General features: G+C 40.8%; 2 protein-coding genes across 5 annotated transcripts in view; one reads left to right on the top strand and one right to left on the bottom strand.

Annotated features, from left to right (window-relative positions):
- Positions 1–1,114: 1,114 nt before the first annotated feature.
- On the bottom strand, positions 1,115–3,612 carry LOC148330317 (microtubule-associated protein 10-like). The gene has a single exon (XM_088304015.1). The coding sequence runs from the start codon at positions 3,498–3,500 to the stop codon at positions 1,221–1,223; it is 2,280 nt and encodes a 759-aa protein (XP_088160141.1). The 5' UTR covers positions 3,501–3,612; the 3' UTR covers positions 1,115–1,220.
- A 920-nt stretch (positions 3,613–4,532) lies between these two features.
- The window catches only part of sipa1l2a (signal-induced proliferation-associated 1like 2, genome duplicate a), a 72,253-nt gene continuing 50,077 nt past the window's right edge, over positions 4,533–26,708 (top strand). For all 4 annotated transcript variants that reach the window (XM_088304528.1, XM_088304526.1, XM_088304527.1 and 1 more), the window contains exon 1: positions 4,533–4,675. The gene's annotated coding sequence lies outside the window, so the exon portion shown is untranslated. The remainder of the gene's footprint in view (positions 4,676–26,708) is intronic.

Here is a 26,708-nt window from a genome sequence, read left to right as displayed (position 1 = left end):
CGAAGACTAGTTTTAAAGCGTACATTAAACATTGTACGCGTCAAAATTACAGACGTATTGGAAACTACACGTGATTCTATAAATGATTATTTGGGGAGATTAATTTATTTTCTGAGTATGATGGATGTTTTTGATATTCATTTAAGAAAATTATGAGACTGTGCATAAATAGGTAAATTCATTACCTGCATATATACTTTCAGTCACGAAATACATACTTGGAAGAAAAAACAATTCCCATTGAGGTATACCAGTACTGCAAAATGATGAAGCAGCACGACGTAAAACACTTTATACACGTGCCATATTACTTTCTATAATAAACTGAAACTAAACTGAAATTAAACACTACACAAATAGGAACTGTATTTATGTAACATATCAAATCCCACGACAGGTGTGAATGCCAAACAGTCATTGGATATTACAGAAAGGCCTGTCTGTGAAAAGCAGTATCACCTAACTGCGTTTCCTACATCTTACAGCATTCGCTGCTGCCTGGTGTTTTATTTCATAGAAAGTAATTGCCATATACAGTAAGCAACTCACAAAAAGTTAGGGGTATTCAGTTTTCAAGGAAAATTTAGGGCAGACGTAAAACTGATCATAATTTTTACAGGTGAACTTCATTTGACCTTCTCTTAACTTCCGAATGCTGGCTACATGGCTAACTCTTCAATGTTTCAGTACTTTTTTTTTTTATAACATGCTGTTCTCTAGTAAGGGCCTGAACGACAAGTCACTTGATCCATGAATATAAACATATTTCCTGGTTGAACTAAAATTTGTATTTAAACATCCTTCTTTATTATGCTGTGTACATTTGGAGACACCTAATGTTTTTTCAACATTACCTTGCTATTGCAAGGCTTCAAACAGGATAGTAATTAGTTAGTTCCAGCCATGCAGTAAGCTGTGTAAAAAAAGTAAAAAAATTGATCAGTTGGACTTGTGCATTTAAAAGTGTAGAGTTCAAAATAAGCTCACCTGCAAAGATTTCCTGCATTTTAGGTTCATCTGGAATTTCAAATGACAACTGAATATCCCAACTTTTTGCTGTAGTGTATGTATATAAACAAAAAAATAAATAGCTAGGACATAAGAAGAAATTGAGCCTTTTCTACATTGTCTTTATTCCAAATATAAATATAAACATGTGTAAACAATACTACGTGCAATACTAGTAGCCCATGAGGCCCGCATTTATCTACAGCCATTGTTTACATTGTGTAACCAGGAAGCTTGAAGGCCACAAGCTCAGATATATGTTGATATTCTTTTCTGAAGTCCAGGGATCCAAGGTTATCTTCCAGTTCCTCAGGATCCAGTGCATCAGAGCACATAGAGTCTGAAGACCCTCGGCAAACGAGTCTGCTGCGCTCACTCTTTTGGCCCCTTGCGGACGTGGCTTCAGATCCCTCCTCCTTTTCCTGTTTCTTGGATGGCACCAGTTTAACAGAGGCTGATCCATCCTCATCAGAAGAGAAGCTGAGTGCAGAGTCTCGTGTCCGAGGCCGGATGAGGTGCGTGCCTCTCAGAACTCGCTGTACGGGGCTGTGACCTCGAATGGGTGCAGGTAGGTGGTGTCTCTCCTTAACGGGTTCTGAGTCAGAATCTGAAGTGTGGAATCCACGGCGTAAAGAAAGCTTTGAAGGCTTAGATTGGGCAGGTGTTGAACTAATGGCGGTGTCTACATCACTGGCCTCAAAACTGTTGAAATCGTCTGCGTATTCTTCCTCCTTGTCGGAATCTGACACTGAAGATCTGTGGCTACTACGTCTACTACTTTTACAAGAGTCTTGTTTGACATTTTGGCTCTCTGATTTAGTCCATGTCAGGATCATGTCAGGAAGCTTGTTGCTTGTGGCGGCATCATCATCATTATCATCATCATCATCGACACAAAGGAGAGAGCTGGATGGAGATTCTCTGTCCTTCGGACTTTCAAACTTGGGTCCATCATGTTTTGCCTTTGTTGTCTCCTGCACAACTGAGACAATTTCCATGTTTTGAGTCTTCTTCATATTTTCTCTGGGAATCAAACTATTGACCTTAGCTGTTTTCTTCCCTTTACTTGTACTTGATCGTGTTTCATTGGCCGTGTGTGATGTTAAACAGTCCAGATGTTTCACCACTATGCAGTTTTTCTGTCGCCTTAGATTGTATGTTTTTGTTGTTCTGTATACTAGCTTTTTCTTGAGTGCTTTCCTCTCAATTAAGGTCTCACATTGATTGTTTGGTATTTGTCCTTTGGGTTCAGCCTTCATGTTTTTTGGAGAAAGAATTCTGGGGGAATGCAATTGTTTTGAATGAAGACTGTGTCCCACCTTGCTTTCTTGCTCTAATCTTGGTTTTGGTGCAGTCCCTTGTCCATCTGAAGCCGCAGTTGAAGGTGTTTTATAAATCCAAGCCAAGTCTGGATGATTTGACACATGCCGGTGATGCAGGTTGTGGACATTTAACTGTGACAGTTCGACAAAAAGAGCATTAAGGAGAGGCAGCGGTCTCAGAGCTTCCTCATGGACTTGTATAGCCACACTTGCTGATAAATTTGGCACATTTTGCAGTGCCTGGTCCATCACTAAGGAATTTTCACTTTCATTTTCAGAGAATGTGTCTTTCTGTGTTACAGCGGTTGTGTTGTACCCCTTTTCTTGGGTTTCATGTTTTTCCTTGCCAGAATTGCAATAGTAAAGACATGGGGGACAAAACACAGTTAGGTCCTCATCAAAACTCTTTTGCTCTTGGACTGTGTGAGGAATTTGGTCAAATTCAGTCCGAGTCGACGTAGCTTGTTTATCCATATTATTCCCACTGTCATCGGAAGTGTCCTGCATGGACAAATGAACGCTCATAGAGCCAGAATGGATTTTTTTATTTTCTCTCTTCTTTATGATGCATTCTTGAGCACACTTTTCTCTGTAGACTGGGATGTTTTTTGTCACACGCGGTGGTAGACTAACTCCTACAGTTAATAGTTTATAACTCAGAGAAATAACTCCAACCGGCTCATCTGCAAGGTCTTTTATACACACAACCCCCCTCTCTCCATATGATGAGCAACTAGCAGCATCGTGGTCAATGGAGTCATGTCGGATTCTGTTCATTATAGCAGCCAACGAGATGATGGACGTCCCTAATAATTTAGGTATTTCGTCTTTCAAATCCAGAATCATAACATAGAGAGGGGTTTTGGTGAGTTGCGAATGCAGAGAGTTTAGATTCATTTCGAAGAAACACGACTTGCCTCTGTTAAACGAATAAACCCATCGCTTGTTATTGTCGTGCTGAGTTGTATCATCTCCTTTCAGTTCAGGCGGATAAATGAGCAGCGTTGGGAAGTCCAGTAGTCGAATACCAACAGCGAGCTCGTCGGAGATTTTGTTTTCGCTGTCAATTCGAATATGTTCCACCAAAACCTCAAATGAAAACAGAGTCTCTTGTTGCGCGTTCCCATCCGGTTGTTTAGACATCATAGTAGTGACGTGGGTAAAACACATACAGCAATTAAAAACATCGATATTGCATACTAGCCAATTGCTAGCTAATGTTGCGTTCAAGTGGTCGGAGTTTTGAAAACCTTCCGTCGAAAAAAAAGCATTGGGGCACCTCATCAACCCGGATATCCGGTAATTATTAACTTTTCGAGCGTAAATTGTTAGTAAAGGTTGACAAAAAGAGTAAATACACGCTCAGGTGTGTCGATCAAAATGTGAGCTGTATATAGATTCTGCCACCTCAAAGAAAATCTTAACTGCGTCATATATTATTAGTTTAATAATGTGTTTGTCATTGTTATGACTTCCTACACTACATCATACCTTACTATACTTACAGAAAAAGGCATATTATTAAAAAAAATATTTATAATAAGAAATGCGAAAAACGTATGACATAAAAAAATGAAATAATGAAAACAAACGTTTGAAAGGTATTTTGATTAGTGTATGCGTTGTCTTCAGCCAAAACAATTAAATAAATTATTCATTTGTGAATTGCGATGAGAATGAATAATAAAAGATCATCATGATTAAAATAACAACTACAAGTTGACGTGAGCGGTTGTTTTCGAGCTTCAGTCGTCGCTATGGCAACAGGTGTCGCAAAAATTCAACGTCATTATTTTGTGGGGCCCCATGGGAAAAGAAGTTTAGCCGACTATCTCCTCTCAGTAGTTCTCGCTTCGACGTAAATTGATAATTTTCAAAGGAATTTGAAGGAATAGTGTAAATAAGAACAATATTTAAATCAGCACATACCCTATCTGGCAGATGATTTATTCCGCTTTTAGAATACTTTTGGATGAGATTTAGATCGACACAGTTTGGGGCTGATTAAAATAGGCTAAAGGTGATTAGTAATAATAGGGTCAGTTTATGCGTTAACACTACCGATTTGTATTGATGTTTAAGAGTACGAATTTATCTTGCTCAAAACGAGGACCGTGTAAATAAACTATCTCACCAACCGACACTGGGCAGCAGGAGTGCCGGTGGGCGGGGACTTTCTCCCGGCGTTCTGTCATCGCCAAGCGAGGTGCTGCTGGATGTCTGAGCTCGCTTCAGTCTGAAGGATCAGCCTGAAAGAGAAAGCAAGGTACGAGCCGGACTGTCACAACTGGCGCTAGGCCGATAAGGATACTTTATTGGTGAACTGGCGACATTCTCAATGTAAGGTAAGACAATGAGTTTTTTTCCCTTGCACCACATTCTGAGCATATATGGTTTATATATATGAACCACGGAGAAAGTGGTGATTGCTGAAAAGCGTGGTGTGCTTGCGAGAGCGAAACGGTATAGAAACTCCACATTTATGGCAGGAATTGGGGCTAAAGTGACTTTTCGGCGTTTATATTTCAAAACAAATGGGACGGATGATATATCTCTCTTGCAAAAATTCCTGCCTATTAAAAATGCTATGGTTCTTTTTTGTATTATTTCCTCTATGTCTATTTAAATAATGTAGTTATTTTACCAATTTTAAAATCAAATCATTTTTAGTCTAGCTGTACTTTGCGTAGTGTGAATTTTCTGTTTGGATGGGGAAAAAAACAACTAGATCTGCCTTTAAATATTTGTGAATGGGGTTTGTTTCGTGGGGTTAGTGCTCGCTTTAAACGATAGAGGGCGACAAAGATTTCGTTGTACACTTATCTCAGTCTTTAAATTCCCTTTATTTCAAGATTTGACAGTTAAATGTGCGTTTTATTTATTCAGTAAAAGTCAACTTGGGCTGGTCTATGTTTTATTTTCTTTACATTTGATTATATTATGTAGTCATTATAAACTGTCAAGGAAATATTTTTCCCATTATCAAGTTCAGTCGTGCATGACTATAGTCTGTCAGTTGCCCCTACACAACGTGCAAGTCTTATTGCTGAATGGTTATGTGGCCAATGCCCCCCCCCCACCCCGAGAGACTAAACAAGTCAAGTCATGTTTATCTTCAATCAACCATACCCACTGATGCCTTCCTTTAAAAAATGAAAACTCCACAAGATCTAAATTCCTAATAAAGATCTTCAAACGGTACACTGGAGGTCAAATGCAAATTATCGTTGCATAATTTAATGTTTTCTGATTTATCTCCCTTTGCTTTCACAGTACCGTCTCAGCTTTTCAAGCAAACACACATATTTTTTCCCTATTCCCAATTTAGTACCTTCATTAAAGCACAATGAATGTCATAGTTTGATGTCTGATAAGTAATATTTTGGTGGCTGAAACGAGACACCTCCATTACGTGGCCTTCCTAATTAGTTGGAGTTAATATGTGTATGCTCATGTTCAATCGTACTTGAAACTTTGCCTTGGAATGTCTGTGTTTTGTATACCTCTGGAGGTTAAAAACCTACCTTAAATGAAGATTGGACACAGTGACTGAATAACTGTCATAAACACACGCATTTCCGTTGCGATGCGTTTGTACAGTCAGCAAATGCAGGCAAAGGTTTTTCAGTTTGAATGAAGTTCTGTTCCAGTCGCGTGATGAACGGGCCCTTGAAGTGGAATTGTGTTGTCATCTATTTCTAAAAAAAACAAACACCTTCTGCGTGAATAAACAGACAATGGATAGTTGAAGCTGGTAGACATGCCTTTCAAAAATAATGTTACGTGCACAACGTGCTCCTCTGAACAATAAGACACCTGTCAGGTTCGGCAGAGAGACGGCTTCCTGTGACATGCCTTTGGGGATTTTCAAGTTATCATTGCAGAGTTGTTGAGGATGGCTTGTGGCCTTAGGCGTTGTCAACGCCCTTCTAGTGTTACACTGCTTGTGTGTGTTTGAGACACTCTATTTCCCTATTAAGATGTTATCATAACCCAGAGCTGTGAAGGGAGTGTTGTTTATGGGAAATTACCTGACAGGTATGTCTTTTTGGGAAACCATTCTCTGGCCTGTACCCCCTTTGTTAGGTTATTTGCTATTGCTGGGCTGACTCATCATGTTTTTTATGGGCAAATAAAGCTGCAACGTATAATGGTAAGCCAACCTCTCACCCCCCCCCCCCCCCCCAATTCTCCGTCACCCTCTGCATGTGATGAGGATCAGGAAACTTAGTCTGTTCGTGGCCAACAGACCGGCTGGCTGGCAGAGCGTCGCAATAGGGCCTCCCCAACCAAATCTTGTTGATTTAAAACCAACCAACCAGCAGCCGCGGATCACATGCTGCCTGCTTCTGTTGTGAGAGCCAGACGTTCTCATCTTTTTTGTCAGCTTTTGTTTTGATTGCAGTCTGGATTGATGGAAGATTTAAAGCCCAGTTTTCACTGTCAGGCAAAGCAGATGCTGTCATTGGGTGGTGCTTGTTATGAATTGGCCATGTGTTCCACCTGGAGTCAGCAGTGTGTTCTTTACACTCTGAAAAAACGACGGAAAATGTGCTGTCCGTATTTATCAATCAGATTTTAATATTGTTAATCATTTATCCCTCTCAACCAATGTTCAAATACTGCTTGTCCTCATTAGGGTCACAGGTGACCTGGAGCCTAGCCCAGCTGACTTTCGGTGGGTGGTGGAAGGCTCTCTAGCTTGTGCACCGGTCAATCACAGAGCACACTCACATTCACATCAAAGACAATTTAGTTCACCCAGCATGTGTGTCTTTTTGGGGCGGGGGGAGCCAGAGTTTCGAGTGAAGCACGGGAGTGTAAAAACGTCGCATTGGATGGCCTGAGGTGCGATTTGAACCGGAGACCTCTCAACTGTGAGGCAGACATGCTGATGATCATTAATTCAATATATGAAGCAGCAATAGCAGATGGTTGTGCGTTGAGATGAAGGCTGACAACACCATGGTATCACAAGACAGCCGCGCTAATGTCAGTGTCAGATATTTTAACGGAGCTGAGAAGATGTCAATCAGTCTAATGGTCTTAACAGCTTGTGCATTATGCCTCCATTTGACCACTTTATGTGACATGCCGAAATTGGATTTCATGGCCTATTACAGTATGAATCGCTTCAGGACATATTCTGTGTCGTCATATGCCGCTTGCTGGTTTATTTGTGTACAGTAAGCGTTGGTTAATCTGGCTCTGCTGATATGGTTAAGCCTCAAAGAGTATACTTCAGAAGAATATACTTAGGGGTGGCAGTAGTTCTTTAGTAAGGAACTTGTGCTTTTAGAGTCAGAGGATTATGGTTTGTGTCCTTCTGCACACAAAACAAAACTGTCTGTTGAGGTAGCTTTGCACAATGTATAAAATTCAACTCCAGGGTGCACAAAATGCAAGAGTACGCTAGAAACAGATCGGCTCAATCTAAGTTAATGACAATCTTCAAAAGCTTGCTCAAGTATTGTTTTTTTTTTATTTTATAGGTGAATTGGAACATTTTTAGACAATGAACTGGCTACATTTAGATGCCAATAACCCGTTTAAAACCAGAATATTGTCAATATTCGGTTTTTGAATGGCCATGTAAACATGCGAAAAAAACAGAATATGTGCATATTTATATTTTTAATAAGTCCAACAAAAGCACTTGGCTCCCAATTTTCTAACCCAAATGTCATGTAAATGTGATCAAAACATCGCCTTTAAAAGAAACTCAGAAGCAGCACAGAACCACACTTTTGGGGCAAGAAGGAAACTGAATGATTTACTACTGTAGCAAGTGACGTGAATCTAATATGTTTTATTGACGTTTATAAAGTAAGAAACAGTTATTATGTCTATTTGCGCTGTGACATTATCTGCATATTGCGGTTTAGATCGTGAATTCTCCAATTGACGTATACGAGAGTAACTGTCCGCTCACGCGTGTAAACGTGTTATCCCGAAACCGTCATTTTCACCTTAATCCGAATCTTGACTGCATGTAAACGTCATGTTCCTGTCTACGTGGGTCTTAAGCCTCTTTAACCAGCGGCCATCTTTTAATTGTCTAGCTGTAACTTCTGGTTGAAATTGTGCCACTCAACCAGGGCCTTATTTCTGTGCCAGGCACAAGCCGTGCGATGGCCAGAGGGGAACTTTTGCTTGTTGGAGCAGATTGTATAATGAAAAATGTCAAGTGGTTGTCATTACATCCCTGGTGAGGACCCTGTCAACCTCTGGCGATGCACGGCAGAGATTCGGCGAGACAAAGAAGTTGGGATGGCGCGTTGAAGGGGAGGTTAAAGGTTTGAGCCTGCTGCCATCCCAGCCTGCTCACGCAAGGTGTGACTGCAGAGGAGAGAGAGAAAATGTGGCTTCTCGTTTCCACAGCCAGAGCTCTACATTCATGTTGAAGTCGACCCAGCTGACAATGAAAACTGTATTTCTTCACACAGTGACATTACTTGACCCGTGGAGAGTGCTAGGCAGCATTTGAAATAAAGGTGTCAATCTGAGCGGAGACTTTTATGCTTGAGCTAGCGTGAAACTAAACATGCTGCCATCCAGTGCTTGGTCAACAGAGAGTTGGTCCTTGCGTGTTAAAACGGGAATGGAATGTATAACTGCCTCACATTAACAGTTTCTATTTGTGTGTCCTTTTATTCACACTTCCTATCAATATTGAAGCGCAGTCATGGGCAGAACTAATTGTCCAATGCTTAAGTTTCCACACATCACGTAATATAGATGCACCTGCTGATATTGGCGCAAAAGCGTGAGCATTCTTGACAAAGTTGCATCTTGACCGTTGTAAATGTACGTTTCGGTTATTTGCTGAGGAAAAAAAAGATGACTTTAGGGGAGGTGTTTATTTGTCTATTCGAGGATAGTCAATCAGCACAACATATTGTTTTTGCGACTCTGTGTTCTTATTTTTTGCTATCTTGCCACATCAATCAGCTGAACTCTTTTCTTCCCCACATAATTTTCGAGTCCAAACTCAATCACGCAACAGATGGCACCATGACGTTATGTTGCGGAGCGCTTTACTTATCATAAGCAAAGGTGAAAATGAGGTCATCTGAGGGCCTCCCTGCTGCTGTACTAACTCGAAACGGCAACTAATTCTGCAGTTTTGCAAAACCAACAAAAGCACCAAATTCCATCCACTGATGCAGCGGCCCAAATGCCACTCGTCAGAGTTTTTGAGCATTCTTTGTATTCCAGAGCCAATCAATTCATAGTGTCGCTGTCACTCCAAATGCTCTCCCACACATATGCATTATGGATTTACCAAAATGTGACAAAGTGTGCCCTGCCATGATGAATTACCTACACATCTGTATCTCTTAGGGTCTCATTAATGTCCGTATCAGGAATGTTGGAGGAGGGAAAGGCCGCTGGAAGTTGCTGACCCGGCCAATGTTTTGTCTATTCTGCAACAACAATGGAGTGAATAAGCACTGGCCAGGCTTTAACCTCGATGCTGAAGAGTCCAAGGACCAGTCTTGAATCTTTGAGTTAACTTGAGCCTGCCCGTGTGTTCCAACCGGTTCAAAAATGGGGACCGTTGTGATGGCACCCCGGCCTCTATTAGGAGAGAAGAGGGGATTTGATGTGCATACTTCCTTCCCACAGTTGCAAGAAAGGCCGTGTGATGGCGCTGACCAGATTTGTTGTACGTCTCTAGAGATCCTGTCTTATCTTTCAGCTCAATATACACAAGACAATAGAGCGAAATGTAATAATCATTTGGACGTGTTCCTTTCTGTGAACATTCAATACACCAAGCAACTTATTTTTGGTCATTGACACCTTTATCCCTTGAGGCAGTCAAGAACTAACAAGTATGGATGAAACGGTAAATGGTTTACTTCTAAACACGCAGTTATTTTCAGACGTTTAATATTACCATGAGGGGAGGAAGTAGTGAGGCCTGCAGAGCGATCCCTGTGTAATGTTGCTACTGCATTTATTTTTCTGTTGCAAAACATTTCAGAAAACCAATTAAAGGAAAATATTTGTGTGCCTGTAAAGCGGTATTTCTGTCTTTATTTGGTATTGTTTTCATATACTGTTCATTTTTTTCTTTTATTATTTTATCATAAAAAGTGTGAATTTCCTGATGTTTATTTGGTTTACAGTGCAATATTGCACAAATGAATGTGATGGTTTCATAACAAACATGTTTGAATATTTTACCATATTTCTACTTTTGATCCCTCAACATAATCTGGAGGCTTTATCTCAATTAAAATGGAAGCTAGGAAAATACCCATCAGATGACTTAAATGAATGCATAAAAAATGCTTGCTTCTAATGGCGGGTGGTTATAATTAGCCAGTTCAGTGGAGCAAAGCCATGACCGATGTGCCACGAAGTGGTCAGCCATCGTGCATGTTCGAGTATTTGGATATTGCGGGCATAGACACCTTCACCCAATTCCATCAGCGAACACCACCAGCATGTGAACGTCAAAGTGAATAGAAGAAGCAAAGTATATTTTACATGGGAGTTAAATCCTCGACTCTAGGGGACAAGGGAGCCACCTTTATTTAATCTACTTTTGTACATGAGGTTGAATAATGCCGCTATTGTAAAGTTGCTTTGTGTCGTGCTGCTCTGCTTTGTGTGAAGCACTGTCAGGGAATGTGGAAGTTTTGTGGGTATCTGCTGTTTTTTTTGTTTTTTTTGGTCACAGGAAGGAACTTTCTCCCTAAACAGCCCTTTATCAATCGTGAGAAAGTGTCTTTTTTTTCCGTCGGCTCCTTTTATGTTGCCAGCTGTCTGACTTGTGACATATTAGCGTCTGCTTATAGTCTGTAGACTGTTGTTTGTAAAAGCACTGACGAAACACATTGGTAGGTGGAAGTTATTCCTGTTTGTTTTCACAGACTTATAAATCAGACGTTAAAGGAATTTGTTTCATAAGTAAATGTTTTTCTTGGGGAACTAGAACAACACTTTGGTCATTTGCATGTTGATTGGGACACTGGTGTAATAGTCATGGATTCCTTTATTCTAACAGCGTGGTAGAATCTGAATTGGTTCCAACATTCTTTCATGTCCCTCATTTCATTGTGCTTTGTTTTGGAAATCATAATTTTTATTTTATTTTTTTTACTTGTGCTGTGCCTCATTTTTCTGGTTGAACTTTGACATCACGCATACCATTAAACCAACATACTAGTATCTTAGTACCGAAACACAAAAATGACTCTACTTGACTGATGACTAATACCTTTGGCCTAATAATGTATTTTGTTGTTATCAAAGGAGCCGGAGTTGCATGTGTGCACTCGAGACTTGTTTAACACAAAGTGGAAGAGAAGGCTGAAGTGAAGAGGAGCTGGCACTAGCAGTCGTCCTGCGCCTCTCTTTGCATGTGAGGCTACAGCAGCATATGTTTAAGGGGCATCAACTCAACCAAGCAGAGCTAATTCAATGCTTGAGCAGTATTTCAATGTCACTCGTTTCTTTTTTAGCCTTCTTTGTCACACAAGTTTGACTATAGCAGTCACTTTACAGACTGCGGATGGACGATAAGGATCTGTAGTGACAGTGGCCTGATTTTCTTCTCCCCCCCGCCTTTCTTCTCTTAGTATGGTCAAGACCAACTGCTCTCTTCCTCCCCTCTACTCTACTGTATTGAAAGCTGCTGTGCATATTTGGATGCTAGCCACAGTGGGTGGGCACCCGGTTGGATCCAGAGCCAGGGGGCAACACTTCTGACATCTAATGCTTCTTTTTAGATGTTGTAATTGGCTTGAAAGAAGGAGCAATGTATCCCGGGAAAACTGTCACCAGCACCATGATGGGATGTCGTTGATCAAAGACAAACTGATGGTACGGTAATATATTTATTTGCTCTGCTCATTATCATAGCATGCCAAAACCATAGCTTCTGCGTGTTCCTTGCCCTGGCTTTGTGACTAGTTGCCTGTGAAACCTCACAGCAATGTAAACAGGACTGAAGGGCCACATACAGTTCACAAAGCTGAATGCTCAGCCAGGTGCTTTCAATAGGACCACAGGAGCAGCTGTATAACCACAATGAGTTTACAAGTCTCGAGATACACATTTAGTCAGTGGATGCAAACACCAGAGGTCAATGTAAGATGATGGATTTTTTTTTTAATGTGCTGACACACTGAGAAAAATCAGTCAACCACTCAAAACGTTGTCCCACTAAAAATGTGGAGTAGTTTGGAATTCTCTCATAAAACGACTTGTTGAAATGAACGGTGTCATTGCAGTGAGGTTCATCAGCTGCATGTAAACAATCTGATTCTCAGCAGATTCACACACGATGGATGCTCATTTTCCTCAAGTGCTGGTGACATTTGACTTTGTATGAGGGGGAGGGTGTAAAGAGAAGCTTGAGTCTTTGTTAATTATTTCCTGACATTATGTTTAATATACATTGAAAGGCAATCACATTTCAGACTCAGAACTTTTTCCTGGGCAACCCTCAAACAGAGCCCTGGCCTTTTTGTTGACGGCATGAATGGCAGCAGTGTCGTGTATTTGTCTCCTGTGTGTTTTTTGTTGATGTAAAATCAAAAACATGCCCATGGTCATGGTCATGGTCTTGCCTCAGGAATTTATTTGCTAATAGTTTTAAACTGTTTAGTTTTTATTTGAGGTAATGGTTGTCTTGTATTATTATAATATATCATACTGTATATGACATAGCAGTGTGGAATTGAAATGAAAAGCATGCACAAGTCACAATATTATAATGACTATTGTTGATCCCAAACACACGCACACATTTTCATATATGTCCTCAATTTATCGAGCTTCCCTCCTCGCTTCACGTCCATCTCATCAGATCGGTGGCCTCGATCAGTTCTCAAGGTTAAAGGTCACTCAGTCACTTGGGGGGCCTCACGTCAGGTCTCATCAGTGCACTTGACTTCTTGTGGATGGAATGAATTCATCTGCACTTATCTCACTAGACACTTTAGCCATTTAACTTTCAGGAAGAGGAGGATGGGGACTTGCATTGTGTTGAACAGGGAAAACAGAACATGCACATTCACATGACTTCCTCTCTGACGCACTTTTGATGGTTGACGTCACATATAGTTTGTGGGCTTGTCCAGCTGTCTATTTCTTGGGCAAATGCTGCCTTTCACGATGCACTCTACACAAATGTACCTGTAATTATGAGACTAATTTGCTGGTACTTTTTCTTGGGTCAATAATGTGTCCTCTGCCTGTCAAAGGCACATAGAAAGCATATAATGGAAGGATGGCTTCTCTTATTCTGCGAGTATTTTTGATGGACATAATAATTGGTGACAAATGTGTAGTATTTGGCTGTGACCAATAGAGATGCTGTTTGAATCCCCCTCAATTAGTTTGTAGTCTCTAGAAGAACATGACAGTCATGGGAATTTGTGTTGCATCTCCATTGACCTCCAGTTTGGCACCACTTTTGGGGAAACATAATTCTGCTCAATAGGCCACTGTCAATTAAATAGGAGTTCAGAACATTCACATGGGGAATGCCACTCCATTAAAAATGATCAGTTAGCTATGAATTGGGGAGGAAAGCAAATTTTAAAGTGTCATATTTTCTTTCCCGCTGTCTCATGGCTAATGTGTAGTCTGGAGGTACATTGCATGTTCATGGAGGCCTGTATGCATATGGTCCACAAATAACATAACTGCCCAACTCATCTTGTGTCTTTGAGATATGTGTTTTTGCAACATCAGCATTGCCCTACAGATTCATTTTGCGCGAAAATTTGACTTTGGCAAAAAAATAAAATAAAATTGAGTTGGTCCGTTAGGTTACTAGTGTGACGATATGAGTGTGCTGTACACATCATGGTTTTCCAAACAAGAAGGGTGATACTTCCTGATGCGATAACATTTTAGATGGTGCGCAAATTTAGATTGGCCCATCACCATTATTCATGACAAAAGCTAATACTTTTGTCTGACGTGTGAACGCATGTGAAAAGTTTTCTTGATGTGCTGGACATGGAGCCGCGGTGTTTAATCTGAATTTCCCCTTCAAAGAAGTTATATAGTCGGTTGTTGTTGGTCCTATGCACATTGTGATTCGGAACTTGTTAGTGCGTTTGCATGCAAGCTTTTGTGTGTACTCATGCGTAGGTGTGGGTGGCTCCCAGTGGGGGATTAGTCTTTGACACCCTTTTAGAAGCCAAACCTCACTTTAACACACCCACCGCATGCCATGCCAGCTGCAGCTGTTGGGCCTCATTGCTCGAGATGTAGAGAATTCCTCACACTCTGCAATTAGAGCTGCAGATTGCTGAATAGCACACATTGCAATGTCCTAGAATGGCACTTGGTCCCCTTTTTGAGTCTAAGAACAGAGAGTAAATAGGAATTGATGAGAGCCAATCATGGCAAACTGGGACAGTCTGTCTCAAGGCTGACAGATTGTGTTCTATGCAAGCTGCTCCTTGCGATGTGCTGTTACACCGGCTAAAGAATCCAAAGGGTGGAAAAAGGCCTCATTGATGGGGTGGGTTTCTCACGCCTGACTGAGAATGTTCGCTTTCCAGGGTCGAGTCAAGTGGGGCATTGTGATCTCCACCAAAGAAATGCAAATATATGGAACAGATGTACTAGTTTTTGCCGGTATGTCAGCAGAGTAATCCCTCACAGCGATGAGGACTGTGTTGTTGTGTGCACGCTGGATGCTATACTTAAGTGTTAACAAGGGAAAAGCCATGTCACCTTGGCACATGTGATGGTTGCTCGCCTTTCACGGTCCTTTTCTCAATAAGGCTGGATGCTCAGGCTAGATAAATGGGGGATTTTGTGGCCTTTGCCAGAGGCAGCACTAAACAATGCCGGACACACACAGAGCATAGTCTTTTCAATAGAAAAACTGCTAAAAGAAGTATTTTTCTAGCCACTCCTACCTTTTTTTTCACCCACCCACACTCGCCTTCACTTACTCCTGCCTCTTACTCACTTGCCAAATCGTTTTCCTCCTCCATGAGAACAGAGCCTCACTCCCATAATGTTTCCATAAACGGGCAGGGGGAATGGAAATAACTCTGGCCATTTCCCATTGCTTCTTTCTATCCACCCTCCATCTACCCCTTCAGTCACTTATTGGTGAGCTCTGGCCGCTGATAATGCACTGATGGTAATTTATACTTTGACGAGTGCACTTTTAATGTATTGTTAGTCTAATACAGCTGGGCTATTATTGTTTCAATCCAGCATCAATGCAAATTGGTCTGTTGTTTCAGAGTTGGACCATTTCCCATTTGTTGTCTGTCTTGTCGGCTGTCGTGGGAAATGGGAAAAGAAAGATAAACGAGTGTGTGACAAATCAGGACTGCCTGATTCTCACAAACGTGATGAATTGTTTCTGTAGAATACATTTTCATGTAATCAGATTTCCCTTTAGAGACATTGATTAACTATTGTACAGTAAGTTACTTTCGTCAAACTTAAAGCAACAGGTGGGTGAACATCACTTTGAGAAAAAAAAAAAGGTAGGACCTATGTCAAGCAACAAAGGCTTGATGCAAGAGGTTATCTTTTAATTGATGTTTTTTTAAATTGTGGTGAGCAGGTTACATTCATGTGCAAGTACGGTTAAAGGTGCAAATCAAGAAATGTATTTTCACTTTTTGATGGTATGGTGTCATTGCATTGAGGCCGAGTGGAATATCAGCCAGCAGATCTAACGAGAGTCTTGTCTATGAACCTAACACAAAGTAGCCTCAAAATGATTCCACCATGGCTGAAAACCTGAATTTATGCCGGCACTACAAGTGCCCTCATTGCAACTCGGAAAAGTAGTTTATGAATGAGTTTTGATTGTAGCTTTCCGTGATGAATTCCATTAATTAATTGTCAAACCATATTTATTCTAGGTACTGTTGTTAATGTCAATTTACTTTATTTTTAAAATAAATGTATTCCATGTATGTTTAAAAACTCATCCCCATTAAAAAAATGTCACAATTCATTCACTGAATTGTTAACTCTCTCTCCATTTTAAAGCATAATCAGAATCAATGCCTGAACGTAAGCAAACCTGTAATTTGAATCATATCTAGCTAACATTTGTTAACGACTGTACCGTAATGAGTCTAAGAACATGCTAAGGAAGTTAAGTTAGAGATATTTACTGGGCAGACTGGTTATTTAAAGGAAGAACTAAGTCAGATGTTGTAAAACACACTTGTAGTTTTTATAAAACTTGTTGAAATGATGATGCGGTTGCTGTCATATGAGAGGGCGTACTTCTCCATTGCAAGGAAGTGATTTGACTGATTGGCAGCCTAATCTTCTAATCATGACAGTGCCATTTTCAGACTGACAGGCAAATCTTCCAATAATTACAGTGCAATTACAAGAGTGTGCTTGCATACCTCCCATAAGTAATTCATTTCATATTTTATCTTTAAACCACACTAAAATGAACCGCAATAAAGTCTTTGTCATTGTGTCTTAAGTCACGACCAGAATTTTTACTTCTCTCAGAAAGGTTTGATTTAAGGCTTGTGTCATTTCTAACTGGTTTTGCACAAGTTCAGTTTTGAGCTCATATTTTGCGCGAATGGACCATGATTTGAGAACCACGCAAATCTGCTTTTTGTTTATTTGAGGCACACTTCACTTCTCAAAATTGTTACGCTGCAAACATTTGGCATTCTCTGCTGTCATTTAAAAGCATCGGCCACATTGCCTGTACTATTATTCTGCTGTTTACAATATGGTTTCTAGTGTCATTTTCCCTTTCCTTCTTGACTACCTCCGCACACATCTGCAGAGTAACACCGCTAATCTGGCAACCCGCTCTCTTTTTTGCCAAAGATCCAATGAAAGCCATCGCGGTGATACTGATCATTCTGCGGGTTTTCAATTTAACACCTACAATTGTGGAAAAAAATAATAATAATAAATAATTAAATATATATATATATATATATATATTGTATCATCATTTTGGATGAGGAAGATCATCTGTGCTGTTTAAATATTAGCAAGGCCTGACGTCTGCTAATTCATGCCTAAAACTGATTTGTTGGCTGCATTAAAACCCAGTACTCTTCATGGGTTTTCTACTGATATTAAACACATGTTTGCAATTCATTTAAGATGTGTTGAAATGTGAAACTGTACACACAATTATATTAGCATGGATGAATCCTGAATGTGGGAGTGGCAAAGGTGCCCAAACCAATAACAGACATGTAGACATATCATGCTGACAGCGGACAAACCGGCGGTCTTTTCAACCTCACATGTGTTTGTGAGAAAGAAAGTGAAGATAAAGACTTTTTGAATGTGTGTTTAGCAATTTCTAATGATTGTTTACCATCATTTGTCAATAATTCTGATGTTGTGTTTTCCTGGTCCCTGCTTTATGATACCAAATATATTTTGTGTGATGGTTGAAGTGTCAGTTGACTAAGTATGTGATCCTCCAAAATAGTATCCAAAACTGCCGCTCAGTTGAATGTGTTGATTCTGTATTATAAATCTGTATCGTATATTATGTTAATTTAAAATGGTGAAGCACTTCCTGACAGACTGAGATATTTCTTAGCTTCGTATGCAGGATTTTACTGTACAAGAGTCAGGCAATGTATTAGCATTGTACACCACTATAAATTATAATAGGTAAATACAATGCTTTTATCGTAGATCTCATTAGTTTGTTCAGGTGTACCTCTTGTTGTGTTCAATGTCCCATTGCACATCTCTGTTTAGATATTCACTCAGCGACTGTTCATCCCCGCACCAGTCTCTCCTTTCCTTCCTTTTACTTCTGCCTTTGTTCATAAAGGACGTCTGCTGTCACTCATAGCAAAAAAGTTGCCTAGCAACGAGATCGAAGGATATGAGCCACTGTTTACTTTCCAGCGCCTCACCTCGTGCCCACAGCCCCCTTGTCTTTCATGCTCTCTTGTGCTGAGTGGCAGAGTGGTGGAAAAATGGTGGCGGCTGAGCGTCCCCCCTGCTTCACGATGAATCCAAACAAAATTTACAGAACACACTGAGAGGTGGATGAGTGGTAGGAGTGGTAGTGTCCTGCCTGTTGCTTGCCAGCTGTTCAGCTTCTCTGTTGGAAGAAAATGGCATTTCCCTTAACAGCTTCGCTCCCACTCTGCATAACTAAGGAGAACGTTGTCCTTCCGTGGCATGCTGTTATCAGCAGGACTAAAAATACTGGATGGCAAATGCATCACATTCCTGCCTATCGTCACTCATACTCAGTCTAGGCGGATGCTGGTGTCTTTGGTTCTCTGTAGATCATTAAATAGACGCTGGGGGAAGCAATCAGGCTGAAGACTTTGGTCCTTGCCACATTATGCAGTTCCACTCGTTTAAGTAGTGTTATTACAAACCTCAGTGACTGTCTTTCACGCAACCATACTGTTTCTTTGTCCCCCATGTTGATGAAAGGAATCAACAATCGGTCAACAATCGGCCAAAAATTGCAGAAACATCTAAAAGATGAGGAATGGCAATAGATTTTGATTACATGCTCATCCCTAAAGGATATTTCATCATTACAATTATCTTGCTGAAAATAAAATTGCATTTTGAGACTTTTCCGCTTTCTCAAATTTCCATACCAGTTATAATCATCAATCATAATGTTATTTTTTTTTTATCACTCTGTGTTTATTGGCGAGTTAATACCATTTCATGATACAATCATCAAGGTCCATATGCACAATACAACTCAGAACAACACTGAGTTTAGAGAAAAAGAAGCTGATTATGATATGCAAAGAAATGAATGCAGTGTTGGAAGTGAAACGAGAAATTAGACAGAAGTTTGTGGAAAATGAAACCCATAGGAACAAGTTGTGTCTTAATTAAAGAAGCCCCAAATGTCACAGTAAAAGTATTTCTGTGTAGATTCTCAGTTATCCGGGTCACGGTATTCTGCAAAAGTTGTATTGCGGCAACTGAGCTTGCCTTTGTTTGTTGACGGGAACAAGGACATGTCCGGTTGCATCAATTCAACGTTTTGCAGATCACAGTAAAATGTGCTCCTTTTAAAATGCCCCCTTTTGCAATCGGGGGTATTAACCAAACCCCTCAACTGTTATGTTTATTTGAATCACAGACCTTGATGTGTAGCATTTGAAAGTGGATCTTTTGTTTCCATTTCTGTAATGGCCACCTTTGCTTTGCTATGTAAATAACCCATCCGAGCCGCTCTTGCATGTGCAAACGGACAGTATTCTTGAATTTGTGTGCTCCTCCACAAGCTCTGCTGCATGCGCGTAGCCGGATGAATACTTTGTGTGTCTGCTAGGATGCAGTGACAAGAAAATTTAAGTGTTACCTCCCGGGGCTTCCCACTCCTCAAATAAAACTCCTTCCTTCCCATTCACTCAAATCAAAGCTGGGAACATGCCTACGGAGGCTGGATCAAAGCAGAATGTGGCACAAAGAGGCGTACTTACTGCCATTCATTCATTCAACTAGATTAAAGTCTGCCATTTCCTGCTATTATCATGCTCCCACCTCCAACCAGTCAGATCGAGCAAAAATTCATGAGGAAGTGGATAGAAACACTCAGTTTTACTGTTTTTCCAATTAAGCATGTTTATGTTTTACCAAACAAGTACTCTATAATCAAAACTAAATTTACCCCAAAATCCTGTGCTGTATTTAGCTGTCTTGTTAAACAAGGTTGACTTCCTCCCCAAACAACCTGCTTCACATACTACAACCCTACCCAGCTGACTAGTATACTTCATTGTTCTAGTATGAGAATTGTTGTACACTTTTATACAACCCCAATGTAACAAGCGCACATTCAATACCTTTAACTCATCAAATCTAGTAGCAGGTGAATGCCAGTTTGGTATGTAAATGGGTGTGAAAAGAAGACATGCTTGTTAAAAGTAGGTGTGTAGGCCTGTGTGACAACAACAAAGAGGTGTGTTTTGTCCACAATATTTTGCTATTTCATCCACAGGCAAATATACCTATGGTCAAGTATTGTTGGAAAACATGTCACTCCCAAGTAGTTAGATACTCCCCCCCAAAAAAAGTGAGAAAGAAGGATCCGTTTTGGCACCAAAACATGGTACCATTTGAGTTCACTTGAATCAGTGCTCAGTAGTACAGACACAAATTGGTTGGTACCAGAAAAATAAATAAATAAAAAGTCCCATCTTTATATAACACTGCCTTTTCTTCAATTTCACCCTTTTAGTACTGCCTCTGCTATGTCTAAATATGCATGGTCATTGTCTGGCAAATGAGAGAGAGATTAGCTGCTCTTAGTGAAAGGCAATTTTGGTGGCTGGTTTTCACCCGCAGTGTGTTTTAATCTTCTACCCCATACCATGTTATTGTTCAAATGAATGGCGTATGCGACTTCCTCCATCTTGTCTAACTTCAAATGTCAGCTGTCAAAAATAATTTTGGAGGTCACCGGCTTCTGCAATGCATCTTTACTAAAGAAAACAGAATTTTCCCTCGCCGTCCTTCCTGTCAGGCAGAGGAGTTCTGAATGTCACCATCCTCCTAAAACAGACAGACACACGCACATGCACAATTTCTGCCCCCACCCAGGGCTGCCAACAACTTTCTCTCACATATGCTAATGCTAATGTGTCTTTCAGCTGTTGGTGGCTTTGTCACAGGGGGGGGGTAGACTTGTGTGCATTAAGGAGCAGCTGTATGCAGTTCACCAAATTGACTCCATGATGGCTGCCAGACTTGTCCTTAATTACTTTTAGCTTCTTATTCCATAACTTTTCGCCAAACTTTGGGACGCACTATTTTGTACAAAAAAAAAAAAAAAAAAAGCCGAGTTCCCCAAACTATTTTTTAACCTGTCTTTTGGTTTGGATTTCTTGGCTCTGGGAGTTGTTGGGTGGCTTCTACTCAACAAGTGGCTGATGGATTTAATGCAGACATGGCATCTACCGAGTGTGCTCATTATCTTGCTTTACAAAGATTCACATCCTCACCTCTGAGGATTTACCGCTTGAGTAAAAAAGAACTCCTGTAAGTAAGTAAACATGTTAACTAGGAATGTAGATGGTCTCCGTTTGGATGCATTTCTCTTCTCATGTCTGTTTATAGGCAAGGCGAGGCGAAGTTCATACACAAGGTAGCTCGGTGTGCATCATGTCATTAGAAATACAGCATTCAAAAGTATATAAAAACACAAGAGACATTTAAAAGCAAAGTAAAGAAATGGAAATAGATAATGAGTAGTTGGGTCAGTTCATGTCAACAAGTGTGTGTTTTGGCAGAGACAACACAGGAAGCTCTTGCATGGTTAATATATGTGATTCATCCACATCTGTGCTTACTTGTGTCCACCTCTCTTCTCTTCACGTTTTCCGCTCGACTAAACTTACACTATTGTCAGTGTTGGAGCTTTCAGCTTGTGACCCGAGGGCTGAATCCTCTCCGTCTCTTATAGCTGCCAGATTTATGTCAACAAGACCAAATAAGGTGTGAAAAACATACTTTGAAAAGAAAATTACTAGTGAGTGAGCATACACATACTTAATATCAGTTAGGTTGTATGCGCTTCCTGGTGATGCTTGTAAATGTTTTTGTTGTATTGCACTCAATGTAGTTGGACAGAATTTGCAGAAGAGAAACTTCTCATTCTTATTTTTTTGTTGTTCAGTACGGAAGCGTGTCTTGGTTTTGGTGCTAACTGTTCTCTTGTTTGCAAGGCAAAAATCAGAAATCTCTCTGGCACATGCAAGTGGTCCGATTTCACATATTAGATTGTTGCCTTTTTTTCAGTTCTATTGATAAAATAAATTATAATCGACCAAAACCATTTACTTCCGTAGTTGTGTGCAGTATTAGCTTAACATTCCAAAGCTGACCTCATGTTGTTGTTAAGACCACTGGCAATTGAATGAAGAGAAACAAATGGCAACTTGCACAATATTGACAAAATGTTTAATCCAATAATCAATTATTACGATAAATTCCCGTGTTATAATTCTGCCATCCAACATTCAGCTGAAGGTTCAGGCAATGCTCTCTTTACAAGCCCCTCCAGTGGTCGATGTTGCCCTTTGCTCGTGCAGTATGGGTCAACCAGTGCAGTGGAGTTTAGTTCTGGGTAATTTGCTTCATCAGTTGTGCACCACTTGGTTTGCAAGTGCAGCTAGCCACTTTTGTAGCTAAAGTGTGGGTCATGAATCAGTTATTTATTAGCACCGGCCTTACCAACAATACAAAAGATACAACAGGAACATGTGTTATAATGTTGAAATAAATAATTAAACTTCTCCTAGATTTGTTGACAGCTTGGCCTATTTGCAAAATGAGATTGCCGTTCTCACCATTTCTGTCCTCCTTGGGTTTTTTTTCTCACTTCTTCCCGGGGAGTGCACTGCTGCCAGACTGTCATTATGGAAGTAGCTGGGTGGGCAGCAGGCGGCTGGGGATCAGCAGAAGGGGAGATGTCTGTTGATAGAAATAGATAGTGGTTTTATTCTGGAAGCCCGCTAGGCCACATCAAAACTTGCATGTCCCTCTCAGTCTTCCCATTAGAGTGAAGATTGTTGCGGCTAGCCCCCACTTCAGAGGACAGATGGTCCCTTTTGGAGTGGGGCCACAGAGCTGTACTTTCTGTTTACGGGGGCTCTGCTGGAGCAGCCAGAAATGAGCATGGTATCCTTCTGTTGTGAACATACAGGAGGTGCATTCTGCAAGAACTGGATACACAGGGAGTGCAACAAAAACTATGCATGCTTCTTGTTGTGATACGTAAGCTACAGTCGCCTACCTGTTGCATAGTCTTGACATTCAACAGCATATAGCTCAGCGATTCACACATGGTGTGGTTGTCATAGTTATTGTAACTTCTTCATCATCACAAATTAGTTCACGTTTGTTTATTTATTAGAATAAGATGGACCTTTCACTTCATCACCCACTCTAGTGCATTAATGGTCCTTGATGTGGCAGCAGTATGCTTTGTTCTCATGTGAATAAACAAGGAAAATCTGTTGTCCTGTTCACTTTAATTCCCAGCTCCCGCTGAAACAGCTACAGAACAATGGCAATGTGCTGCCTGGCAGGCGCTGGGCAGATAGCCAGCTGGCTGACCAAATGGGCAGGAGACTCCCTTTTTCAATCAGGCCAGGAGGGGGCTCGACACTCCCCATTGCTCACAGCATCCATCACATCCACTCTTGTGCTAATTTGGAAGGCAAACCATGAGCATTTGTCTTTTAAATGCACTCATCTGCTTCATCCAACTTATTCCAACACCCTATGAGCCTTTGGGTGAATAATAGGTGCAACCTCCGGTAAGAACTGCAATTAGGGTTTGGTTTACAAGGTAACTTGTTGGACGTGCCTACTTTCTATGGCATTTGCAGACCTAAACGATTTGGGAACGGTAGTTGTCGCAGTTTAAAGGAGAAAAGATTTCAATCCCGCTTCCTACTAATGTAGCGGAATGGAAGGATGACAGCAACGGGTGGCCAGCGACAACATGCAGTCGCGTGTTTAGCTACTTTTTGAAAACTGGCGCTTCAGGCAGTGAGGCAATGAGCACGGTTTGTTTGCTTGTTTATTTCTTATTTAGTGTCATGCACAAATGTGACCAGCCCGCATGAGTTTACAAACATAAACTGTAAGCAGCCATTCACAAATACATCAAACAATGAGTCCCCCTTGCGTAACATCCAAGCAGGAAAGAGAAATTGAGCCAAATAAAATGGATTTTACTTAAACAGTCTTTCCTCCTCTTACATTGCAAACAAATATACACACGCATACTCACATCTGACAGTTTGCGGAATAATTTCCTCCTCAAATCATGATATAGGGGACAATAAAACAAAAAATGCATCTCGTTTTGTTTTTTATGACAAACAACAAGACCTCCTCTATGATGGAGTTAAAACTCTTTAAAGCTCTAAGGAGCATAAAGAAAAATTCCTTTGTCATGTGGCTTCAAGCATTTTTAAATTTTTCTACCGATTGAGCACATTTATTATTATTTAGCTATTTATTTATTTCTGTTGACTTGAATAATATGTACTTAACTGGATATATTCTGATTATTTCCCTCTGGGTCACTGACATAATTCACAAGTGTATCCTGGCAGACTCTTTTTTGCTGTATGTCTGTAACTGATTGAGCGCATGTAGATACTGAGATTTAAAAGAGCAGTGGGAATGTAATTTATGCTCGGTAAATACTTACTGTTCCCTGAACCAAATGAAATAGAGTCCAATCACGGGTGACCCATGTGCTTTAGACTCATCTGAACCCGGCACATTCCAGATTGAGCCGCTGCTGGCTAAAACGCACCCAGAGGAAAGGCACACTTGTTCTTGTCATCTACCTCCATTATAAGGCCTATTTCAAATAATCAGCAGTCCTGACCGCAAACTTGGACGAAAAAACAGACGGCTATCTTTTAACTTTTACGCTTGAGAACACAATTGTTGAACGATGAGGTGTGGCGAGACCCCTGGTGGGGGGGCAGCGACCTTGGCATTGCACTACAGCCAACAGGAGTGAATTCCTAACGTGCACCTCCTCATGCTTGTGTTTCAACTGTTATACTGCTGTACATCTACATCTGTAGACGTCTCAGTAAGTTTTCCGAGGGTTTTGGCAGTATTTATGCTGAATTCCGGTATCCGTCAATTTCCTTTTTGTGCAGATTCCTGTGTAATCCCCTAGATTCAGAAGCAAACCATGAATTTTATACAGACAGAGCGTGCAAAGTCTTTTTTAAAGCTCATGCAAGAGGAGCGACTCTTGCAGTCACTCCAGAGTTTGTTTGATGTGTTCTCCCGTAAGTTTGTGCACCTGGGGATGGGCATTAGCCAATGAGGGTATTTCCCCTTGTGCATTGTGAAAGACAATGTAGGGGGAATTACGAGGCAGTCAGTATATACTCTGTGCTTTGACCTCTTTTTGTTTTTTTTATCTCTTCTGCTTATTGTTCTTTGTCTGTCATGGGGGCGGCCAAGGTCAGTGTGTGCTGCGATGTAAACAAAAAGACTCTGGCTCCTGCTAGCTTCCTCTGTTCAGCCCTTCACTCTCTTTGAATATCTAATAAGGCGACAGAGGGGTGCATTTACCTCCACGATTGGTCCACATCTGCTACATCTATGTATTCTCGTTAGCGCTGTCAAGGTGCCAAACCAACTCTTTTGTAAAAATCATTTTTGATTAATTCTACACAGCCTTGCCTGTCCCCCTACCTGGAAGATTTCTTAGCACACTGAGACCTTCAGTTTGTAGTTACCGGTATGTGGTTTCTAAGGACTTTATATCATAAGACTCAATAAACCAGAAACTAATTTCACTGGCTTCCATACCTCCCTCAAGACTGTGACACCTATCTGTATTCACACCCGCTTTATCATCTCTGTTGTAGTGGTCCCCGCAGGCCGTACTAGCACATTAGGGGTGTTTGCTTGGTGGTCTGTCCACAGAGAATTTAGAGTCAGATGATCGGCCTCTTACCTGTTCACACATGCAGTGGAAAAAAAGTTTGTGCTTGACCGTTAAAGTCATGATCATAGAATCTGTGCTATTTGCATCAGCTGGCGTGGTGAGGTTGCATTTTATTTTGGAGCCATGAAATGAAAGAGGGAGAAAATGCATGTTGTACTTTTCTTGGCCTATATTTTTATCGAAACAGTATCTGTGAACAGTGATAGAAAATGCTGAGGCGTGGAATGATGGTAAGTCTGGTTTGCCAGACTAGTGTACAGTTTTCTGAATGGAATGGATTGTCACTTTCACTTCTACCTTAGTGTGTACTCTGGAGCTGATGGTTTTATAAAGAAAAAACTATATGAATTGATCACAAAAATATCAAGTATGATGCCGAGTAAATGAAACCGCCTTCAATTTTACTCTCAGGTAGACATCGACCTACTTTGGCTTCATCATTGAAACTTTGCGATCTTAATTCCACTGAAAACTTAAAACGGAGCCCGCACAGTTTTAAATCACCACCGAGTAGGGTGAAACATAAACACTGTGGTGTAAAATGTGATCTCATGCAACTGTGGAGTGACATGGAATGTGGCTCATTGTTTTAATTGTGGGTTTATGGAGGACTCAAATGGTCAGTGAAGCACAAGCAATATGCCCTTGGGTTTGTTTGCTTTGCACTTGGATTCTCCCCTTCCTGGCGGGTCTTGATGAACATTATGTGACACATCCAAATTGTCTGACTAGCTGTAGCCTGTCACCATGAAACAGTCAAAGGCCAATAATAAAAGCACCGAGCATCTTGGAACTTTGCTTCCCATTGGAGTTCTGCCTGATTCACTATATGATGAAGTCCATGAGGTGGAAAATTGGTGTAATCATCTTGGCCTCTAACCTTCATTGCACCCTAATTTGGCTGTGGGAGGAGAGGATGATTGCATCAAGGCTTGGCC

The sequence above is a fragment of the Idiotropiscis lumnitzeri genome, chromosome 9, assembly GCF_059441095.1.
Source record: "Idiotropiscis lumnitzeri isolate Australia: NSW breed Sydney's pygmy pipehorse chromosome 9, RoL_Ilum_1.0, whole genome shotgun sequence".
NCBI classification, from domain to species: Eukaryota; Metazoa; Chordata; class Actinopteri; order Syngnathiformes; family Syngnathidae; genus Idiotropiscis; species Idiotropiscis lumnitzeri.
The sequence above is the reverse complement of the archived record's forward strand: the minus strand, read 5'-3'. Positions and strand labels throughout refer to the sequence as shown.